At 41.2% G+C, this 21,218-nt stretch overlaps 1 protein-coding gene across 1 annotated transcript in view; it reads left to right on the forward strand.

The window, feature by feature from the left end:
* Positions 1-21,218, forward strand: part of LOC131035405 (serine/threonine-protein kinase VIK) — a 322,138-nt gene that overhangs the window by 204,000 nt on the left and 96,920 nt on the right. Inside the window, exon 10 of the mRNA XM_057967104.2 lies at positions 13,956-14,035. Within this exon, the coding sequence (XP_057823087.2) occupies positions 13,956-14,035 (80 nt within the window). The remainder of the gene's footprint in view (positions 1-13,955; positions 14,036-21,218) is intronic.

A 21,218-nucleotide genomic window follows, 5' to 3' on the forward strand; every position in this document is an offset into this window, starting at 1 on the left:
GCCGACACTACATAATGACGCCAGAGAGTGGGTCACGAGCTGTGATACATGCCAACGGGTCGGACGGCCATTGAAGAGGGATTTTATGCCCCTCAACCCATCAAATGCCCAGGGACTGTTTGAGAGATGGGGATTGGATTTCATCGGACCATTAAAACCAAGTAGAGCTCGATGGTGCAGATACATTGTAGTGGCGACAGAATACTTGACCAAGTGGGTCGAGGCACGGGCTTTGTCAGACAACTCGGCGGTCAATATAGCAAAATTTATCTATGAACAAATCATTATGCGGTATGGGATTCCAATCCAACTGACGAGTGACAGAGGAGGACATTTTGTAAATCATATAATCCGGTTGCTAACAATGGAGTTCAAAATCTTCCACTCCTTATCAAGCCCCTACTATCCGCGGGCGAATGGGCAGGCCGAGGCGACCAATAAAATAATCGTTTTGGTGATTTATAAGTCTTGCCGAGTGGAGAAGGATGATTGGGAGGAGCGCCTACCGTCGGTACTTTGTGCATACCGAACAACTTATAAGGTAACTATAGGACAAACTCCCTTCCAGCTAATGTATGGACAAGAAGCCGTGGTGCCAGTAGAATTCATGGTGCCGAGTCTCCGAATCGCCATCGATAATCGACTTGGCGACATGGAAAGCTTGAGAGAGAGACTGTACGCTTTGAACAAATTGGATGAGCGACGGATGATGGCTCAGTGGGCGACAGAGACGGCACAACAAAGGCGGAAGAGTTGGCACGACAAGCATTTGCAAAGAATGCGGTTTACCCCACGGCAACTTGTATTAAAGTTTAATGGGCGCAATGAGATCAAGCCCGGAAAATTCAAGGTAAAGTGGCTGGGCCCTTTCAAAGTTCACAAGGTCGGCGCGAACGGGGTGATCAAGCTGTGGATACTCGACGGGCGGGAGGTGCAGGACACAGTGAATGGCTCTAAATTGAAGGTATACCATGAGCGAGAAGGACCTAGCTAGCGGCACAAGTAAGAAACCATAAAAAAAATAAAAATAAATCAATAAAAACCCGGCCAACTTGCAGTGTACCTACCAAATCAAACGGAGGTTTGATGCCACCACCTTTGCAGGGTCAAGGGGCAGCACCCCTTGTGGGGTCGAGGGGCAGCGCCCCTCGTGGGGTCCTGGGGCAGCGCCCCAGGCGTGCTCCCTGTCGCGGTACAGGGTAGGGTCGAGGGGCAGCGCCCCTCGTCGCCAACGCCAATTTACAACCTTCAGAACCACACGAAACTTTATGGTGCACACCATTTTCATTATTTTTTGCAAGAACTTTTCTTTATTATTTTTGTGAAAATGAAGGGAAATTTGCAAGTGGCGAGCAAAAAAAAAAAAAAAGGAAAATTTACAAGTTGGAAAAGAATGTTATTTTTTTGCCGAAGAATTAAAGGGGGACTCGTTCATAGTAAGTCCGTACGAAACTAAAAGACAGAGATCCGTACGGATTCCACAAGTAAAGGAAATACCGCACGGTCAATAGAGAACACTCCACGGATCTCAGAAGAAAAATCCGTACGAAAATTAGAGTACGGGGAGGAGTGCCAACAAAGGAAAGAATCCATACGTTTTATAGGCAGAGGCCCATACGTATCAAGGAAAAGCGAATTCTGTACAGAATCTGGTACGGCGGGGAGACAAACCTTCCGTACGGAAATTTGAAAAAAAAAAACAAAAAACGGTGAAGTGAAAAGTCCGCACGAAATTAAAGTGGCAAGGAGGAACAAAACCGTACGGAATTTTTTTGGCGACAGTGACAGATTTCTGTACGGAAAGTGGAGAACCAAAATTCCGTACGGAATTCAGACGCAAAGTTCGTACGACCTCCGCAAGTAACTGGATTTGGCGTGACAAATTCCGTACGAACCAAGGGGCTGCATGAGTCAAGAAAAAGTCCGTACGGATTCAAGGGTGCCAAAGGAAAACAAATTTTTCGAGAAGTAAAATACTGGTCGTACGGACCATGGAAGCAGACTAAAAGTACCATTGAGACAAGGGGAATAAGAGATCACAATCGGAAGAAAGATATAAGTTTGGAAAAAAAAAGAAAATCATTTGATGGCGTCTAGCGCCAGGCAGTTGAAAAAACTGGATTGGAGGAGACTACAGGATTCAGAGAAGACACCTAGGAAACCATCTACAGACTATCCTATGGATAAAGGGAAGGTTGTTGTACCGGATACAGGCAAGAAAGAAAGGCAGCTGAAAGTCACAGCGGACACAATCACTTTCGAGGGGTTGAATGGCAATGTGTGCAGGCAATGGTGGTTGGAGGCGCAGTCCCCAAATGACATTTTGGTGAAAACACAGTTAGGAAGGGCACGGGTGCATTGGGCCATTCAGATGCCGATATTTGCCATTCGGGATTTTGAGCCTTGCCTGCGCATGATGATAAAATCGTACAATGATCAGTTGCGCACCTCCTCGTTCAAGTACCAGCACACAGACGTTACCGTGTCTTTTGCTCCGGATGACTTTGCGAGGGTTTTTGGCATTCCTGATGAAGGGAAGAAGGTGGACAAGGAAGCGATGAAGATGTCTGCCGAGAGGAAAAATCAGCTGCTACAACAAATATGTCGAGATAACTTGACCAGAGCGGAGTGGGACAGGATTACGGCACCCAAGGGGCGAGGACTGAAAAAATCTTACATAGTACCTGGTGCATGGCAGTCCTTGCTCAACTTGATGAAGAGCCGTCTCACAGGAGCTAGTAGGGCCTCCGACACAACCGTGCTGATGATTGCATTGATGAACGGGCTCCGGAATGGGATGGTGTACAACTGGGCTACTATGCTATCAGACCGCATTCATGAGTTCTTCACACTAAAGCACAAGGCATTCTATATGCCCCACCACGCCATTGGGTTATTCCTGGACAGAGTCCATATACAGGTGCCGGAAGAAAGGCGAGGGTGGCAGCCGCGGGACAGCATTGACCCTACCACGCCCTCCGTTTTTTACTGGACTCATTTGGATACACACACAGGGGATGCACCATCCAGTAGGAAGCAAAAGCCCCAGATACAGGTAGTCTCTGCTAGCGAGTCAGATTCGGCCACCAAGAGTAGTTCAAGGGCGGAGTCGGAGGAGACATCTCGCTGTTCGGGTGGGGATACCGGATTTCGCCTCACACACGGAGGTACCGTATCGAGAGTTGGGTATGGAAGAAGGCGCAGGTGGTACGGTTGCCCTCGGCCAGATACCGAAGGGGACGCGGGGACTGCCAGGAGGAAGAGTGGTCCGACCTACGGGTGTTCAGACAGGGAGGCTAGTATATGCACCCGCTTTGTTGACTACATATGGGACCGTGACACCATTACCAGTAGTAGGAGTGACAGTGGGAGCCATATCAGCAATCCCTATCAGCAATCCCTGTGCCGGGGTTTGGCCAACTGCATCCTCGTCCCTCCCTTGGGCAGATTTCACAGGTCCTTAGCAGCAGTGTAGTTCAGCCAAGGGACATAGCCCTTATTCGGACAGAGCCAGTGGATGGAGGTGGAGAGATCAGGTTAGACAGGGTGACTTTGAGGGAGATGATACAGACTCATGGTTGGAGCAATACTCAGTGCAACCAAAAGCCCCAGTAGGACCCCCGCCTGCCACACCTCACCGTTAAGAGGTGGTTGATTTAGAGGGCAGTGACTCTTCTCATGAGATGCGTGCACAAGGGGAACCTACAGACCTACTCCAGCACATGGGTGGTGCGGAGGATACGGTGCCACAGGTAGACATTCCGATGCCTGGTTCTACAGAGAACCAACCCACTGCCTTGACTTAGTTTTTGGCAGCAGTCGAGAGTGAGGCACGCAGACTTTTGGCCTTGACGGAGGAAGGGACCTTAGGGCAGCCAGCGTTGGAGGGTCTCCTGGCATTTGCTACCGGAGGAGTTGTTGAGGCGTTTCAGCGGTGCTTTGTTGACATAGGATGGCCTCGTGTGGATCTTCCTATGATGTTGGAGGAGTGGTAGCACCCTGGACAGACTGGAGAGAGTCAGGTGCAGAGCCTACTCAGGCGGATCGAGCAGGCCATACGGGATAGTCATTTGGCGCATCGTCGTGCTCAGCAAAAGGCAGATATCACTAGGGAGACACTGGAGTTGGAGTTGGCTCAGCAGAGAGCCCAGACAGGGAGTATGGAGGAGGAGTTGGCTTGTGTCCGCGCCGAGTTAGTGGCAGCCTCAGCCGCACGGGTGGTAGATAGGGCTTTGTTGGAGGCCAGTCTGAGTAGTACGAGGGCAGAGCTGGATAAGAAGCATACCGAGCTGATGGAGGCCGTATTCAGAGTGCAACGGTCTCGGGAGCGCTAGCTGGTGGCTAAGAGGGATCTTCGCCACCGCACAGAGCAGTGTTGTAGCTCCGGGAGTAGTTGGCCTCTTCCTCATCCACAGGACCATCAGGGACGCCATCTCTACCCCAATCCCAGTAATTTGTTGTTTTGGGGTTTTAGTTTTGCTTGTACATCATTCCCATTTTGGTTGTCTGTCGTCCAGAGACGACGTTTCTTTTTGGGGGGGATGATGTTGTCGGGTAATTAAGCATTAAGGTAAATTGTGTTAGCGTCGGCAGTTAACCCGTCGGTTGTCGGCAGTTGGCACCGGGTAACTGACCAAACTCCTTTATATTGTATCCGTTTTCAGTCTTTGGACATGCTATTGTAGTCGAACATATTGCTATCATTGTATGTACTGGCTTATTATGAATCAATAGAACACTTGTGAGTTCCATATATTCTGTGTACTTCTGTCATTTATGCAATGTCTTAACCTGACACCCCAAGGGGGAAACATCTCGATCATCTGGAATATTTACAAATTGGATGGATGTCTATGCAAAATTGATTAAAATGCTTAAGTCTTCAAAATCGCATCTTTTTACGTTTGTAAGGCGTCATGCAAAGCGATTGAAATCAGAATTTACTCCTAAGAATCAGCTAGAAAATGCATTTTCAAACTTAGGAAAATTTCTCAAGCTTTGCCCATTTTGAAATCAATGCCTAAATAAATTCGCAATCAAAAGCTTCATAAATACTTATGTTTAAATCAATCAAGCTTTTAGCTAACAATATCATGCTGTTCTTTCAATTCGATTTTTTTGAATTGATCCTGGTATGCTGGTATATCCTCTATCTAACCCGCTTTACTTCCCTTTTGTCGCCTCGTAATCCGCCTACTACAACCGAGACATCACGAGCATCCAAATCAGATATCCCTCGCAGAGTCGAAAGGATGAAGTACCAGTATCAAAGAGGGGGACTGAGGGAGTCAAAAGTTCAGAGTGTCTGGGACAATGTCGGTGATACTGACCTAGGCCATATCGATATCCAAGATTTCAGAAGCCGAGTCTTCTCCCCTGATGCCTATGGCAGTCCTAGGCAGAAAGTGGCATCGCCCAAGCAGCGGGATTTCCCCCAGCAGTGCAAAACTATGAGTTAGTAGTGGAGGCTGCTCGACATTACCAACCAGGTTCCAGATTGGTGCTCCTCGAGGATATGGTCCGCGCTAACTTCACTCTTGAGGCCATTGGCGACGCATTTGATATTCCCTTCCCAAACAATCCCACAACCACGACTATAGATGAAGCACAGGGGGCGTATGATATGAATCCTGCCAGATGCAGAACACTGATCAATGAAGAGTGGTACAGGGAGAGAAGACCTCCAAGCATCCGAATTGGGAAAAAGACCCCAAGAAGTGACTTTCACAATGAGCATGGGGACATGGTCACACTGCTCAGCAGGGTTATGGGACTCCCCAAATCCAACTACTTTGAAGAATGGATGTTTTACTTCACAAAATAGGTCTTCACTGGGAAGTCCAAGTTTGACTAGGCCCAGATCATAAGAGACAATATCCACACCCAACTGATCGAACTTGAGGCAAAGAAGTACTTCACTATGACGTCCTATTTAGTCTACATGTTCGCCAGGAACCAGCCACTGCCAGGTTTAATAATGAAAGGTCAAATTGGGAATGGACCTGATCAAGTAAAAGTATACGATTGTTACCCACAACTACACTATTAGGATATAGCTCAAAGGGAAAAGAACAACCCGGCCTATGCAGTTGGTCAGTATGAGTGCGTCAATGATGCCTTCACTATGCGCTTGGTTAGGCTTATGCAGGGAGGATTACACATAAGGCTCTCGAAGCAAGCTACTATTCTAGTACAGAGATACGGAGTCTGGTTCATCCAATTCACAAGGTTCTCCTATATCCGGATAGCTGGCTTTGATGGTGCCCCTCTCCGGCTTCCACGGTACCCAACCGACAAGATAGTTCTTATGGAGGTCGCAAGGCAGTCACGTCCGACCGGTAGCTTACTCAAAGACAACAAGCAGGCTGGATTCGCATTCCCCATGATTATAGGCAACCAAGATGTCCATCTGAAGACCCCCTCCTAGGCAGAGGAATCCTTCGTAGGGTTGGCCTACGAGAGCATTTTCCAAGGAAATGCTTCAATCACGACAATCTGGCAAAGAGTGCCTATGGCAGGTGGTATAGAGCAAAGGAATCAGTTGAATATTATTGGAAAAACTGCTCTGATGACTATGAGGTCTGGAGGCATGAATATTCGAGGCTGAGTGTGCAGCAAATGCAACTCAATAAATATTGTTGGGACCCAGATCAACTCACAGATTCAGGAAATTGCCTACAAGTCCGGGAATTTGAGGCAGTAAGACATCTTTTTCCAGGAGTTGATTGGACACAAGACCTGATCACTGATTTTGAGGCGGTCATGGCAGCCCCAGGAAGATATACAGACCAATGGTTGCATCAGCAGATTGAGCGACTAATTCATGAAGGAGTCCAGTTCACTTACCACTTAATGGGTAGCCTTGATTCTCAGTCCTCCGAAGATGAGGGAACTTCCAGTGCACCTAGCGAAGAAATTGAAAAGCCCGAGAAAAGGAAGAAGGCTAAAGCCAACAGAGGAACTCAGACGTCCAAGAGTACAAGAAGGGAGAAGATTCCCATTAGGAGGCCAGAGGTCACTTCATCGTCAAAGGACCCCAGTTCATCCGATGATGTAGTAGAATTGGATTATATACCTGCTCCTCCTTCCCAGAGTGACATCGATGCATTTGGAGCTGATGATCCTCCCACACCTGACATGCTAGATGTCGAGCTAAGAGTCATTGAATCAGCCAAGCCGGGTAACCAAATTGAGGAAGGAGAGATTCCATCCATTCAGGCAAAGAAACGGGACTCGGACTCGGCTCGGACTCGGCAAGGCCAACTCGGACTTGGACTCGGGACTCGGCGTCAAACTCGGCTCCAGACTCGGCTGGACTCGGGATAGTGAAAAACTCAAGAAATTTAGAGATTTTTAAATATTTAAAACCTGTTTTAGACACCCTTTATTGAATACACCTTAAAGACACAATAACATCATCAAACTCGGCTCATTTGATTACATACACAAGTATACATCAATCACATAAGCATAAACGCAAATTGTAGCTGAAGAAAATAACAAACATAGATATATAAATATTGTCAAATGTATACAATATTACAAAACTCATGGAATAAAAATCCATGTCATCATATGATCATCCTCAAATGTTTCATACAAATACCAAAGGTAAATACAACTACAAGTCTATGGCTTAGAGGAGCCTGCACGCTCCGGCCCCAGCCCCCTGCGAAGGCGTCTAAGGTAGGTCCTGGATGATTCGACTGCCATAGCTGCTCCCCGTGACACCATGCCATGCTCACCAACATCAGGAACATCCGTGTCACTATCTGCCTCTGAATCTCCTGTCTGTGCTCGTGCTCTCCGCTCCTCCTCTGCCATGGCTACAGTCTCAACCTCTATATCTACCTGGTCGATCCAATCAATGTCAGACTCGGAGGTTAAATTTTCTCTACTTCTATCGATGCAGTTTCCCCCATATTTTTCGACGGGGGTTTGGGGGCAGCGCCCCTTGCACGCTCCCTATCGCGATACAAGGCGAGGTCGAGGGGCAGCGCCCCGCGAGGCCAAAAAAACTTATTACAAGTCTGAATTAGGGTTTCTTTGAGAGTCTTCCTTAGGGCCTGGTTTTGCTCTTGTTGCTAATTGGGTCTTGCTTGGTGAGTGAGTATCATTCTTGAAGGTCCAAGCTAGGTCAAGTTGGTGAGTGATAAAGTCTGGAATGTCATCCTGATCTTCAAATGCCTTGAAATTTGGCTAAGTCTGGAATGTCCTGATCCTGAAATTTGACTAAGTCTGGAAAACTGAAGAATCCTCCAAAAACTAAATTTTGCAATATAACTCCTGGAGGCCCGAAACCACTCTCAAACATCCTGACAGTATATATGGAATATAACTTAAAGTATAAGTGAGATTTCCTTTCTTATACTTAAATGTTATATTCCATAAAATAATCCTGACGGAGAGACCAAAATGTCAAATTTCGCCCTTCCAAAAAAACTTATTACTTCTAAAATTTTTTTTTTTTTTGTCATTTTATTAACCCAGCCAGTAGCCGAGTCTAGGGCTCAGGACTCGCCGAGTCTGGCGATTTTGAGCCAAAATCGCCAACTCGGCGAGTCTGGCGAGTTTACTCTCCAGACTCGACCGAGTCCGAGTCCAAGCCCCTGGGACTCGTTTGGCCTGACTCGGACTCGGACTCGCCGAGTTTGGGCGATTTCGGGCGAGTCTCGTTTCTTTGCATTCAGGAGATCAAAGTACATGAACCCACCCAACAGAGTCGCCATGAACTGCTGCTCCATAACACTGCCAAAGATGACTCTATCGTTGAAGGAAAGCAAAGGACAGAGGAGACCCGCGAGCTTGAAAAGACTGAAGAGCTACCATCACACGAAGATACCAGACAATTGTTTAGTGAAATGGGAGAAAACTCTGCTGCAAGCAAAGAGCTTGACACCTCCTCCACTCCCGTAATTGAGCAGCTGCAAATTTGTGATGAGACGGTTGAAAACATCAAAGAACATAGTGAAAATTTAACCATAGCATCAACCCAGACTGTACCTCAAGAATGGTTAATTGCCCAAGCCCAGCGCAAGGCCGCCACAAAGCCACCCATTGATTTGGAAGACATCTTCTCACGTATAGATCAAGCTAAGGCCAAGGGGAGGAAAAAGCCCAAGGCATATTCCAGAATGACCAAAGATGAGCAAAGGAACTGTACTCTTCACATCGCCACCCCGCTTGTACACAAGCCAACAGATCAGATCACACTGGCAGATTATAGCATCACAACCGTCCCCATCAGACGAGCCACTAAGGAACAGGAAAAGGAGGAATTCAAGGATTTAGTACAAAACATGCTCAGGCAACTTGAAGAGATAACAACTAAAAAGGACATGTATCGAGCTTGTGCCGAGCAGGCCGAGGGATACATCGATCAACTCCTGAGACCATTGCACAATGCTTCCGAATCCCACATTTCCCCGACGGCCTTGGCACAGAGGACCACAACAGAATTTGAAGGAGTACGAGATATTGCAAGGGCCGTCAGAGAATGGATACAAGGCATCAAAGGGAGGGGAGAACGAATCCTTGAAGAAGTAAGAGAGATGGCTCACCATCGAGAGACCACCCTGGTCCGGCTATTAGAGGTAAAGAGGGAATCCCTTAGAATGCATGAAGTGGCTGCCACTACTCTTCCCCTCATGTGAGCTCTCTTCTAGACCCATGCACAGATTCCTACATTATCCACCATCCTAGATCCTTATAACATCAACACTCTTAAGGAATGGTACTGGACTATCACCATGAAGAATCACACGAGAAATCATTGATAAAGAACACGATGCATGCGAGACAATTCTGAAAACCATGCAAGAACTCAGCAAAATGATCCTCCGATCAATGGTCTCGGGATGGCAAAATGACCTGTCCGATGAAGTGATACAACCGGATTGGGAGGAAAGACTAGGGACGGATAGGATCACCTATTCTGCTAAGGACCTGAGTTTTGCTAGTCAATTCCAGTCAGACATGTTGTGCTTCGAGCGTAATCGTTCCAGCTGGAAGGATGGTTTGAAGCACGTAGAACAATACCTTGAGGGCATGCAGTATAAAGTTCGTCATCCTCCTATGCCTCCATTCAGTTTGCTACTCCAATTGTGCCTTAGGTTCCAGGAATATGTTCGTGAGGAACGTACAGCAGGTTGGGACCTTTGGCAAGAATATTTGCCGACGAGGATGAATTCTTGGAAAAGGGATGTGAAGCTGAAAAAAAAAAAGTGCTCTCCTAAAGTGTTTTTTCCTTTTTAATTTTGAAAAATGCACTTTTTGGCCAAAGGATGTTTGACTTCCAAGTCAACTAAATGTAAACTTTATGTGTGTGCACCTTTTTGGATTATTTTGGGTAAGTTCTAATTATCCTTTTTTGGGTAGTTATTGCTCCTTTTGGGGTAGTTGCTGATATTTACCCTCCATTTATGGGTATGGGTTCTCTTTTTAAGGATGAATCTGGGCCATTTGTTTAGATTAGATCTTGGCCATTCATCCATTTTTGAAGCCTATTTAAGGGACTGGTTTTCCCTCATTTTTTTAAGAAGTTCATGGATTGTTGTCGAAGCTCTGGTGAAATTTACAGGATTTAATGCAAAGTTAAAACTGTTTCAAGTTTCCTTGTGAGTGCATGGTCTCCTTCTTCATTAATTTAGAATTTTCAGTTATGTTTATTTCCTTTATATAGCATTTTCTAAGTAAACATGTGATAGAGTCCTTGCTGTTCATACCGTTAGGGAATGGCTGATTGTCTTTCCTTTTGCATGGTTAATCTGAACCTTTCATATGCTTAGTTCGGTTATTGAATGCTCACTGAATGAATGTCAAAGTTCTGATGTTGTATTTAATAGCATGAAAATTCAATTTTCCCTTGAAGATCGCACTAGATTGATGCAAGTATTGTGCTTAAATGGCTGGTAATGCTTAATCTAGTTATTTGGAGGTGTCTGTCTGTTTATTGAATCTGCTATCTTAGTTAAACTTTATATTTTCTGTACTATATTTTCTGTACCCCTCTCTCTCTCTATCCCTCTTTTTTCCTTTTTTTTTACCAAGAGAATCCGCAGTCTTGCGGAAAACAGTATCAACCTAACTTAAACCATTCGATAAGTGAGACTATTAAAGTTCTAGGGAACTCATCCAACAATTGCCTATTTCACTGTAAGTCCCCTTGTGTTTCCAGCAAAAACACATCAAACCACTGAGTAATTCCGCAGTCAAGACCTGACGAACGAAACCTTGAGCTTGTCCCCTTTGATCAAACGTAAGAAATAGCATTAGGGATTTCCTTATCTCAAGAGACGATAGGATACTCAGCGAGTTCATTCTATTCTGTGTTGGCCATATGGAGTTTGCATCAATGCGATTTTAGACACGTCAACAGGTCCGTACTTAGATTCCTTGTAGAGTTAGATGATATTGCATCGGTCACTGGAGGGGTTGTAGAGCTGGCTAGGAAGGTAGAGATTGGTTCTATATCGGAGGCTAAGAGGCTCCTCGCTTTCATGAGGGGTAGTTGTGAGGAGTTTGCACAACACTTCACGCGTCATGGATGGCCAACCATGGAGGCTTCGGAGATGCTAAACACTTGGTGTCAGGTTCAGATTGATGCTCATGGTGGACTCTTGATCACCTTGCAAGGCATGGAGAGCTCCTTGAGGGAGACATTTTACTAGATGGAGAGGGCAATACACTCAGCCAAAGAGGTTGAGGTAGAGAAGGTAGCTGCACTAGAGAAGGCTGCAGTAGTATAGGGGGAATTGGCACTCTAGGAGAAGCTTACTAAAACATAACAACTACGAGCGACCCTGGAGGAGGAGGTGGAGCGGCAAAAAGAACTTATAGTAGAACGGGATACCGAGTTGGCTGAGATGAAGGAACGCATTGCCTCAGTTATGACATAATTGGAACAGAAAGAGAAGGATATTATGGAGGTAGTGTATATGGTAAAGACGGCTCGGGAGCATCAGCTTGTTGCTGAGTGGGACCAGCGACTCTGCATGGAGCAAGTACAACACCTGTGATAGCAGATTTTGTGTAGAATCGGCCTTGTTATGTTTTTTTGTCTAGAAGACGACTTCGTTTTTTGGGGGGGGGCTGATGTAGACATTAAATATGCCACTAGTAATAAATAATACTTTGTTTATGTTTTTTTAATAATGGCAGTGTAATTAGTTCCTGAGAGTCGTGTTGGTTGTCGATGGTTGGCAGCCTTAACCAACCATCCAGTACTATTTATATTGTTGTTGTATTGGGAACAATGGGATAGTGATGATGTACAAACATTACACTAGAGAATAAAGGAATATCATTTGGCCATATTATGTGTTGAATATCTTTTACCATCAATTCTGTTATGTTCTATGTTTTGTTATTTCTTGTATGTTAAAGCTGTTCCATTTGTGAGTAAACACTACTATTCTAATAGATTATCTTATGCTTGTATTAGTTTTATATTTTTAACTTTTATGGATCTTGAGGAGTTTTTCACAAAACATATTGCATGCTCTAAATTGGGAGATATATTAGAAAATTTAAATCAAATACAATTATAATTTTATATTGTCTTAACCTTATAGTAGTTTGTAAAATGTACACAACCTTCTATTCAGCCAAAATAGTTATTTTACATTTAACTAGACATGGAAATAACCTAAGTTACTGGGTTCTTCCCTGTAGGCCTAGCTTCTAGTCCTGATTCGGCCCAAGTACTAGTCCTGTGGTCCTAGGGACATACTAGGAGTCCAGACACAAACCAAGACAAAAATTTGCTCACATTCCAATCTAACCTGTATTAGGATAGTTAATTTTTTTTAAGTCATGAATGGAGTTTTTAATATGATTTCAATCGATATTATGCATTTTATTTCTGTTGTTTGAGTACATTGCTTATAAAATAGAAGTGAACATCAAAATATGAATCTATTGAAGTGCCAAGATTTATGACAACAATTACAAAATATCAAATTAATTAATTGACGGAAGCTTATTGCTCAAGAAACATCTCCATAGGTTACTTATGAAAAACATTACATCTTTCATAACATACACTGTTAAGAACCATAGTAAATTTCTCATGCCTGAATGTTTGATTTGTAAATTCATTTAGGATGAGGATCGTGTTTTTAAGATATGAACATTATATCATAACACAGAATTCACAGTAGATTGAACCACAAGCAATAGACATCATTAATGAAAGTAAATAACAGCTATTTATGGCTGCAAATCAATGATTTTTTTAGTTTAGATTTGTTCATATAGCTAGTCTTGGTATAACAAAATTCACATTGATCAGCATTTATTAGAGCAGATAAACATCCTAGTTGTATATATATAACATGTTTTTTGTACTAATGGACCCAAACTCCAAATTTTTTTTTAGCTGAACCAGCAAACTGGATCCCCAAACCTGAACCTAAATCAGTAACTTAGGAAATAACCATAGAAGAAATGTTTTGAAGAAAATTATCAGTAGTTGTGAGCAACCTCAGCTTGGTGGTGATCTGGTCCAAATCTAATCCCTGATTTTCTGCAGATTTGGTCATGATTCTGAGGCACGAAAAAATCATGGTTTTATCAAAAAGTGTTATTTAATCTCCATTTTATTGGTAAAATTGTGATTTAATCCTTATTTTGCATGAAACAAAAAAAGTATAATTTTTACACCTATATGAATTTTTCAGCATATTTTAATTTTCTGATACTTTATTGATTAAATCCCAATTAATTAAAAAAATCTTTATCTTTTGGTTTTCTGATTCAATCCAAGAAAGATTTTTGCCTATATAGAAATAACCTAAAGAATATTGTTGGTTTGACTCTGTTTCTTCGATGATGTTTCTCATTGTTTGAAGTCAATACTTTTACAATATACATGATACACATTATTTACTTTTGATTATATTTGTGTTTAGTTTTAGCTCCACATGTTTTGATATGAATTATTTTACATTGTACAGATATGACACCAAAGAATATGTCAAATGAACTATATGAGACAAAAGTAGATGTCTTGTCATTTGCACATATACTTTTTGAGGTGAGGAATATATGTTAATGAAAAAAATAAAATTAATATTTGATTAGTACATATTATTTTATTTATTTATATTCGTAAATAGTATGTTACTTAAACAAACATATCATGTGTTGTAGGACAAAGTTACCAACGAAAATATTAGTATCAGAATATCTAATTTTCAATTACAAGTCATTATACAAAAATGGTTTTAAATTTCATATTAGAGTTCACATTTTAATTTCTCTTTCAAGAGAACTCAACTAGGCTAATGTGTGGGGAAGCCCCTTGATTTAATTTAACTCCAAAAGTATAAAACAAATAAACTAGTTTGCTTCTTATGCACGTTTTATGAAGAACACATGAATATAATGAGGGGAAGGTGGGAGGGGGGGGGGGCGTAATCAGTATATTAACAAACATTTACTCTTCAAAACTTGATTACATACAATATCAATACTTCATAAAGTTTAATCAACATCACATGCAAGGTCTAGCAAGTAAGAACACTTTTAAAAGAACACAAGGTTTATATGGAAACTCTAATAGGAGAAAACGATAGCAAATTAATGCTTTTATATAATTCTTCTTTTACAAAGTTCATAGGCACCAACCTACTAAAGGCACCAATCCCTCATTCACTTTGTGAGCACCAACTCACTAGAGGTGCCAACCTCTCCAATAAATTCTTGTCTATTTGTGATTTCTTCAATGTGTGATGACTAGATGGATTTTCTTTATAGGATCAGCATATACTTCTCTTTTCAAATCTGCATTTATTTTTTGTCAAATTCGCATATAACCTTTATCAAATCTGCATATCCCCTTTATCCAAACTGCCTATTCCCCTTGTCAAATCTGCATTATGAAGTCTTCACAAATATGCTCATAGAGTCTTCACATATCTACTCTTAAACCCTCTTTCAAATTTGTATATGTTTCCTTTTCAATTCTTTATACAAGGCTACTTGAATTTGAATGATATATCCTTTCATATTATTCACATGTCTCATCCACATCCCACAAAAGTTAAATTATGTATTCACAATTCTGCTCATACTTATATTCTTCTTCATAATCATGCATATACTCCCTTGTTCAAATCTGCCTACAACATATTCATGTATCTGTTGTTATTCTTAGAAACCTGCTCTCTTTGTGAATTGATTTCTTGCTTCTCAGCGTATCTTTTCCATCCCTTCTTTATCTTGTTTATATTCTTATGCCTCTTCATAAAGAGGCGATCCTTCCAAGGGGGGTGTCTTTATTGAAGGGAGGCGTCTCTTTGTTTAGAATAATCATATTATTGATTGTTTTGAAGTTCATTAACAAGCTTTATAAACATAAGCTTCTCTAATGATTATAGATCATCACTGCTTTTTCGTTAATATAAATGTTGCTTAACCACCTTGATCGCTGCATATGAAAATAAAGTCATCAAACTTAATCGCTACCTTATTCTTTTATTTAATCGCTCCCTTATGAGATATAAACATTGCTTTTCTTAACAAACATAATAGCTGCCTTTTTAATGCTGCACTTAACCTTGTTTTATTCATCCTTAATTGCTGCATATAATAGCTGTTCTTTAATAAAGTGTAATTGTTCTCTTTCATAACAAATGCCTTAATATAGTCAAAATTCTTAATAAATTTCCATCGCTCCTTTGAAGAATTTAATTGTTGTCTTTAGAATGTGCATGAGGTCACTTTACTTGGTCAATTATATGCATGTAATTGATTAATCTTTGAACAAATCATGCTTCCTTGTAATATCCTCACAATGTTTTTGATAATTTCTAGTTCACAACACAACAAGAACCCATTAGGGTTAGCAAATGAAAATATAATAATACTGAAAATGCAACCCTTCAACTTTCTGATCACCAAGTGCCCAACATGGGAAGGTGAGAGCATTAGGTGTTGAGGGGATCGCTAGCTTCAAATCACTGGAAATTATTACAATGCTTGTGCGGCAAGCCAACCCCTTCCGCTTATAGAACGGCATATTGAAAACACTGAAAAATCACTTGGTGGTAAACCGGCCAAGGACAAGCCAAGAAACTGAAATAACAATCACTCAACCGCTTATCCAGTGGGACGACTAGGAATGAAATTAACAATCAACTCTACCACTTATGCAGAGAGAGGACAATATTACAAATTCAGATATAGGTGGCAAGCCAACCTCTTCCACTTGTTCAGTGGGAAATGAAGAGCAATTCCAAATATAACTTGCTGATAGTACTACTATTCAGCATTACAATAATTTTCATGTCTGCAACAAAGGTAAATCAGTGAACATAGCTGCACATATTGCTCAATCAGGTCCACAAGTACAAGGGACTCCTAAGATTCCCATTTGGCCCCCACTGAAAATGCATTCAATCATGCTTGTAGATTCATCACCAATGCAATACTCCTCGTCAAACTGTAGGCTTCCAAGATCAACCATCAAATCATGGCAATCCACGCCATCATGGTCCTTTGTAGAGAGTAAGTCACCAACAAATTTGGATGGCCCAATAGACAAATCGACCTGTTCTACTTCACAATTACATACCACACCTGGATCCCATATCTCATTCATGTCATTAGGGTTAAGAGCCATCTCATCATCCAACTAAAAGAGTGAATTATCTAAGGTCACATCAACACTCATCACAAAAAGAGAGTTATCAACAATCTGAAAAGTATTTCCTTTTTCCAACTTGGACCAACTGTCCTACTGTCCTAAATTTGAAAATTCCAATTTAGGACACTGCTCCAAGTCAAAGACTTACAAAATTTGGTCAAGTTCATTCTTCAAACTATGAGTCTCAAGTTTCAACACCATTATTTTGAAATGTAATTTCTGATTGGTCCTCAAGATCTGCCCCTTGAATGTCATCATCTTGGTATATTTTAAACTCACAAAATATGACAGCCTCTTGGTCATAAGGAACTTCATCATTAGTTGCAATATTTTCAGCTTCATAACATGAATCTCCATTCAACAACCTGTTAACCTTTTCCATTTCTAAATTTACCATGTAGGCATCCTTAGATTTATCCATTTTGTCATCATATGAAGTTACATGAACTTCATTGGAGACATCCCAAAAGCAATCGGAATTTCTCTCTTTTTCCTCTTGTTTAACATCTTCAATTTTCATCTGCTCTTTCTCTAGAAGCACATGAGTGCATTCAACATTGTTACTAGCTCCATAAGAAACATTAAGAGATTCATCATGCACAACCTCAATTACTGTTTTTTCATCTTCTTCTGACATTGGTCTCAAAGACAAATGATTGTCCAAATTCTGAACCTAGGATCTAGCAGAACAGTTATCACTCCCGTCAAAGTGGGCTAGAGTAACCTTTTGAAGGGCTTGCTGATAATCTTGTGGAGCATAATGACGGTTATCATATCTTCTACCTCTCTTCTTTTTTTGGCTCATAAACTGGTCCAAGGTGAGGATATTCTGGATCTCTGCAGGCAGAGAAGCATACTCCATGTAACTGTTCCTTATTTCATCCACTATTGGTATCTCAATTTCAGCTTGAGGCACTTCCTTGGGTAGGAAGACGGGTTGCAAAGGTCTTGATACTGACCCTCCAGGTGTTCCTCCATTGTTGCTTCCATGGCTGCTCTCGTTTCCATTTCCTCCAGGGTTATTATAAGTGCTAGCTTCAGGTCCATTAGTGGGCTGAATAGGAGTCCCACCATAATTCTGATTAAGTTTGGCCAACAACTGTGACATCATATCCATCATGGCATCAAACTTTCTTTCTGCTTTGGCATCAAGGGTCTATTTCTGTTCCGCTGTTCTCTTTGCCGTGGTGTCAACCACTGTTTATTTGTTTCTAAGCACTTGAGAAAAAGTTTCTTCAACTGGAACGGGTGGAATTTGATATTGCTGTCTTCTTTGTTCTCTATTGTAGTATTGGATGTCTCTGTCACTCAAAAAGAACTCTGATCACTCAGAACACACATGCTGGTAGGAAAACTAGCTCTGATACCACTGTAATATCCCCACAATTTTCTTGATAATTTGTAAGAACCCTTACTAACTTTGCCCTTAAATCATTGATTTCTACCCTTGGGAATTTTGTCAAACACTTGTCTTGCAAAGTCTGTACTTGCTGTTATGAGTTTTCTGTTTGTATTGTTTGGGTTTTGTACACTGCAATTAATGTTTTGAATGCCTCTAACCATGAAAGATTGACTAACAATGTCATAGAAATGATATGCCAATTGATTTTGATGCATATAAGTAACTAAAAATAACAACTACAGCTGCTTGACAAATCATCAAACACTTGGCATGCAAACTAGAAATTATGTGGCAGCAGCATAATGAAGTTTTTATTAATTATTCTCACACCAAATAGTTACAAAGGTATAACATGTAATTTCCAAAACTTATGACAGCAAAATTAGAGAACCTGATATTTAAAATGGTTGCTGCAAATGATGGTCTCCACTCTTCAATGGACTCCCAATTAAACACGTTCCTGCTGTAGCTACGAATAATTTGCCAATTAAATGCTTGATTTCTTAGTACTGTAGCACGTCACTATTCACGCCACTGTAGCGTTTCACTATTCACGGATTACTGTAGCGTGAGTATTGTAGCGTCTACTGTAGCACGGTTACTGTAGCGTCTACTGTAGCGCGGGTACTGTAGCAGCAATTGTATCTTGAAATGATTGCTTCAATTCTGATTTTTAATGGCTGCCAAATGAAACTGTAGGTCTGCAATTGATATATATTCGAAAATCTGCATACCCTAGATGTCTTCCCTTCTTTTTAAAGCCCAAATAGAACTCCAGAATGAAGCTCTCCTGAAATGCCAAATTCAGTGGATATTTCACCACCTCAAATGGTTGCAACACTGAAGAATTGTCGCTCTCCAATGGCTGACTGAATTAGAAACCCTTGGCTTCTTCTCCCAAGTTCATAACAAACAAATATCAATTCTCTGGATGGATGATATAAAATGAGCTCTTAAGTCCCTTTTTATTCTTTCTTATGAGAGCTCGAACACTTTCTTGGCCAATGTGGGATTAAAGACATATTCACACATTATAATATTAAAGTGACTTTATTATTATAAAGTTACTTTATAACTTTATAATAACATTAAAATATTTAAATAAATCACTTAAGTCACTTTTAATTAAATTAATTAAATATAAAGTCACCTTTTTTTATTTTATTTTATTTAATGACTTAATAAGAAATTAATTTAATCAATTTCTCCTTATTTCTCCACTTAGCCTTCGGAGAATGTAAAGGCTAAGAACTCCACTAAGATGCAAAAAAGGTGGGGACATTACATAATTTCCAATTTACAACACAACAAGAACCCGTTAGCTTTAGCAAGTGAAAATACAATAATACTGAAAAAGTAGCCCTTCCACTTTCTGATTACCAAGTGCCCAACATGGGAAGGTGAGAGCATACGGTGTTGAGGGGATCGTTAGCTTCAAATCACTGGAAATTATTACAATGCTTGGCCGGCAAGCCAACCCCTTTCGCTTATATAGCAGGATATTTAAAACACTGAAAATCACTTGGTGATAAACCGGCCAAGGACAAGCCAAGTAATTGAAACAACAATCACTCAACCGCTTATCCAGTGGGAGGACTAGGAATGAAATTAACAATCAACTCTACCGCTTATGTAGCGGGAGGATAGTATTACAAATTCAGATATAGGCGGCAAGCCAGCCTCTTCCACTTGTTCAGTGGGAAATGAAGAGCAATTCCAAATATAACTTGCTGATAGTGCTACTATTCAGCATTACAATAATTTTCATGTCTGCAACAAAGGTAAATCAATGAACACAGCTGCACATATTGTTCAATCAGCTCCACAAGTACAAGGGACTCTCCACACAAGAAAAAACACTCCAAACTTAGAAATCTCTAAATCTCATATACTCCCAGCATGCTGAAAACACACAGACCAGCAACACCAAATCCCACTAAAACACTCACAACTCTCTCAATTCTTAACCGAATGACATGAGACTAAAAGCATATGACTCCTTGGAGATAGGCAATCAAGCCTAGAACAACAAACTAACCCAAATACATTATGCACGCATCCCAAAGCACTCAGCCACATGGTACGACCAACTAAGGGGGCGATTTTGCTAAAATAAAATCCAAGACACCATTTTAAGCTCTATAAACTCACAAAATGAATCACCTAAACCAAACAGAGAGATAGATGAAATACCCAGAATGAGGAGAATAACACACTGAGACCAGCGACCAATAATCTACTTAAGCACACTTCGCGACCAACAACTTGAACTCTCAAAAACACTCCAAACATCTGAAATTGATATATAAATCTGCAACATTGTTCTTCAATCCACTCCTTTGAATGAAGAGAGGTCACAAGCTCGACTAGTTGCTGTATGGCAATCAAGAAATCAAACGGTAGCTAGGAGGTATGCATTCCCCAAAGCTTCATTCCATATTTCGGGAGCACTTCGTTATGATTTCTTCATGGATGCCCCCAAATGAAGGCCAAGGCACTTATTTATAACCTTCTCCCCAAATCGAACTTCTTCTCCCTCCAATATGGGATTAAACAATGGCATTCAATTTTCCTTTAATTTACATTTCATTTCACTTCATTTCAATACCTCACCAAATCACCCAAGTCACATCCACCCTTAATCACCACTTTGATAAATATAATGCTTATAAAATAATATTGATGAAATTGCACTTTGGCATCTCAATATGAAGGTGGAATATGTAATATCCCCAATAAATTTTTTTTGGTTTTTTGCAATAAGATTAACAGAACAAACACAATAACCCATTAAGGTTAGAGAAACAATCCAAACCAACTGAAGGGAACCCTTCCACCTTTTGTTCACCGAAAGCCTAATCTAGGAGGGTGCGAGCATACGGTGTTCCGGGGATCGTTAGCACCAACAACCAACTGAAAATTACACTGCACGAGCGATAAGCCAGGCCCTTCTTCTTATTCAGCAGGATAGAAACTAAACTTCTTGGTGGTAAACCAGCCAAGGTAAACAACAAGAAGCTTAACACAATCATTTTACCGCGTATTTCAGCGGGAGGATAATACATAAAACTAATCACTCTACCGCATATCTCAGTGGGAGGACAATATCACTCAACCACTTATTCAGTGGGAGGACATAAGTACAAATTGAAATTACAAACACCAAGG

Source organism: Cryptomeria japonica, chromosome 2 (genome assembly GCF_030272615.1).
Source record: "Cryptomeria japonica chromosome 2, Sugi_1.0, whole genome shotgun sequence".
Classification (NCBI taxonomy): domain Eukaryota; kingdom Viridiplantae; phylum Streptophyta; class Pinopsida; order Cupressales; family Cupressaceae; genus Cryptomeria; species Cryptomeria japonica.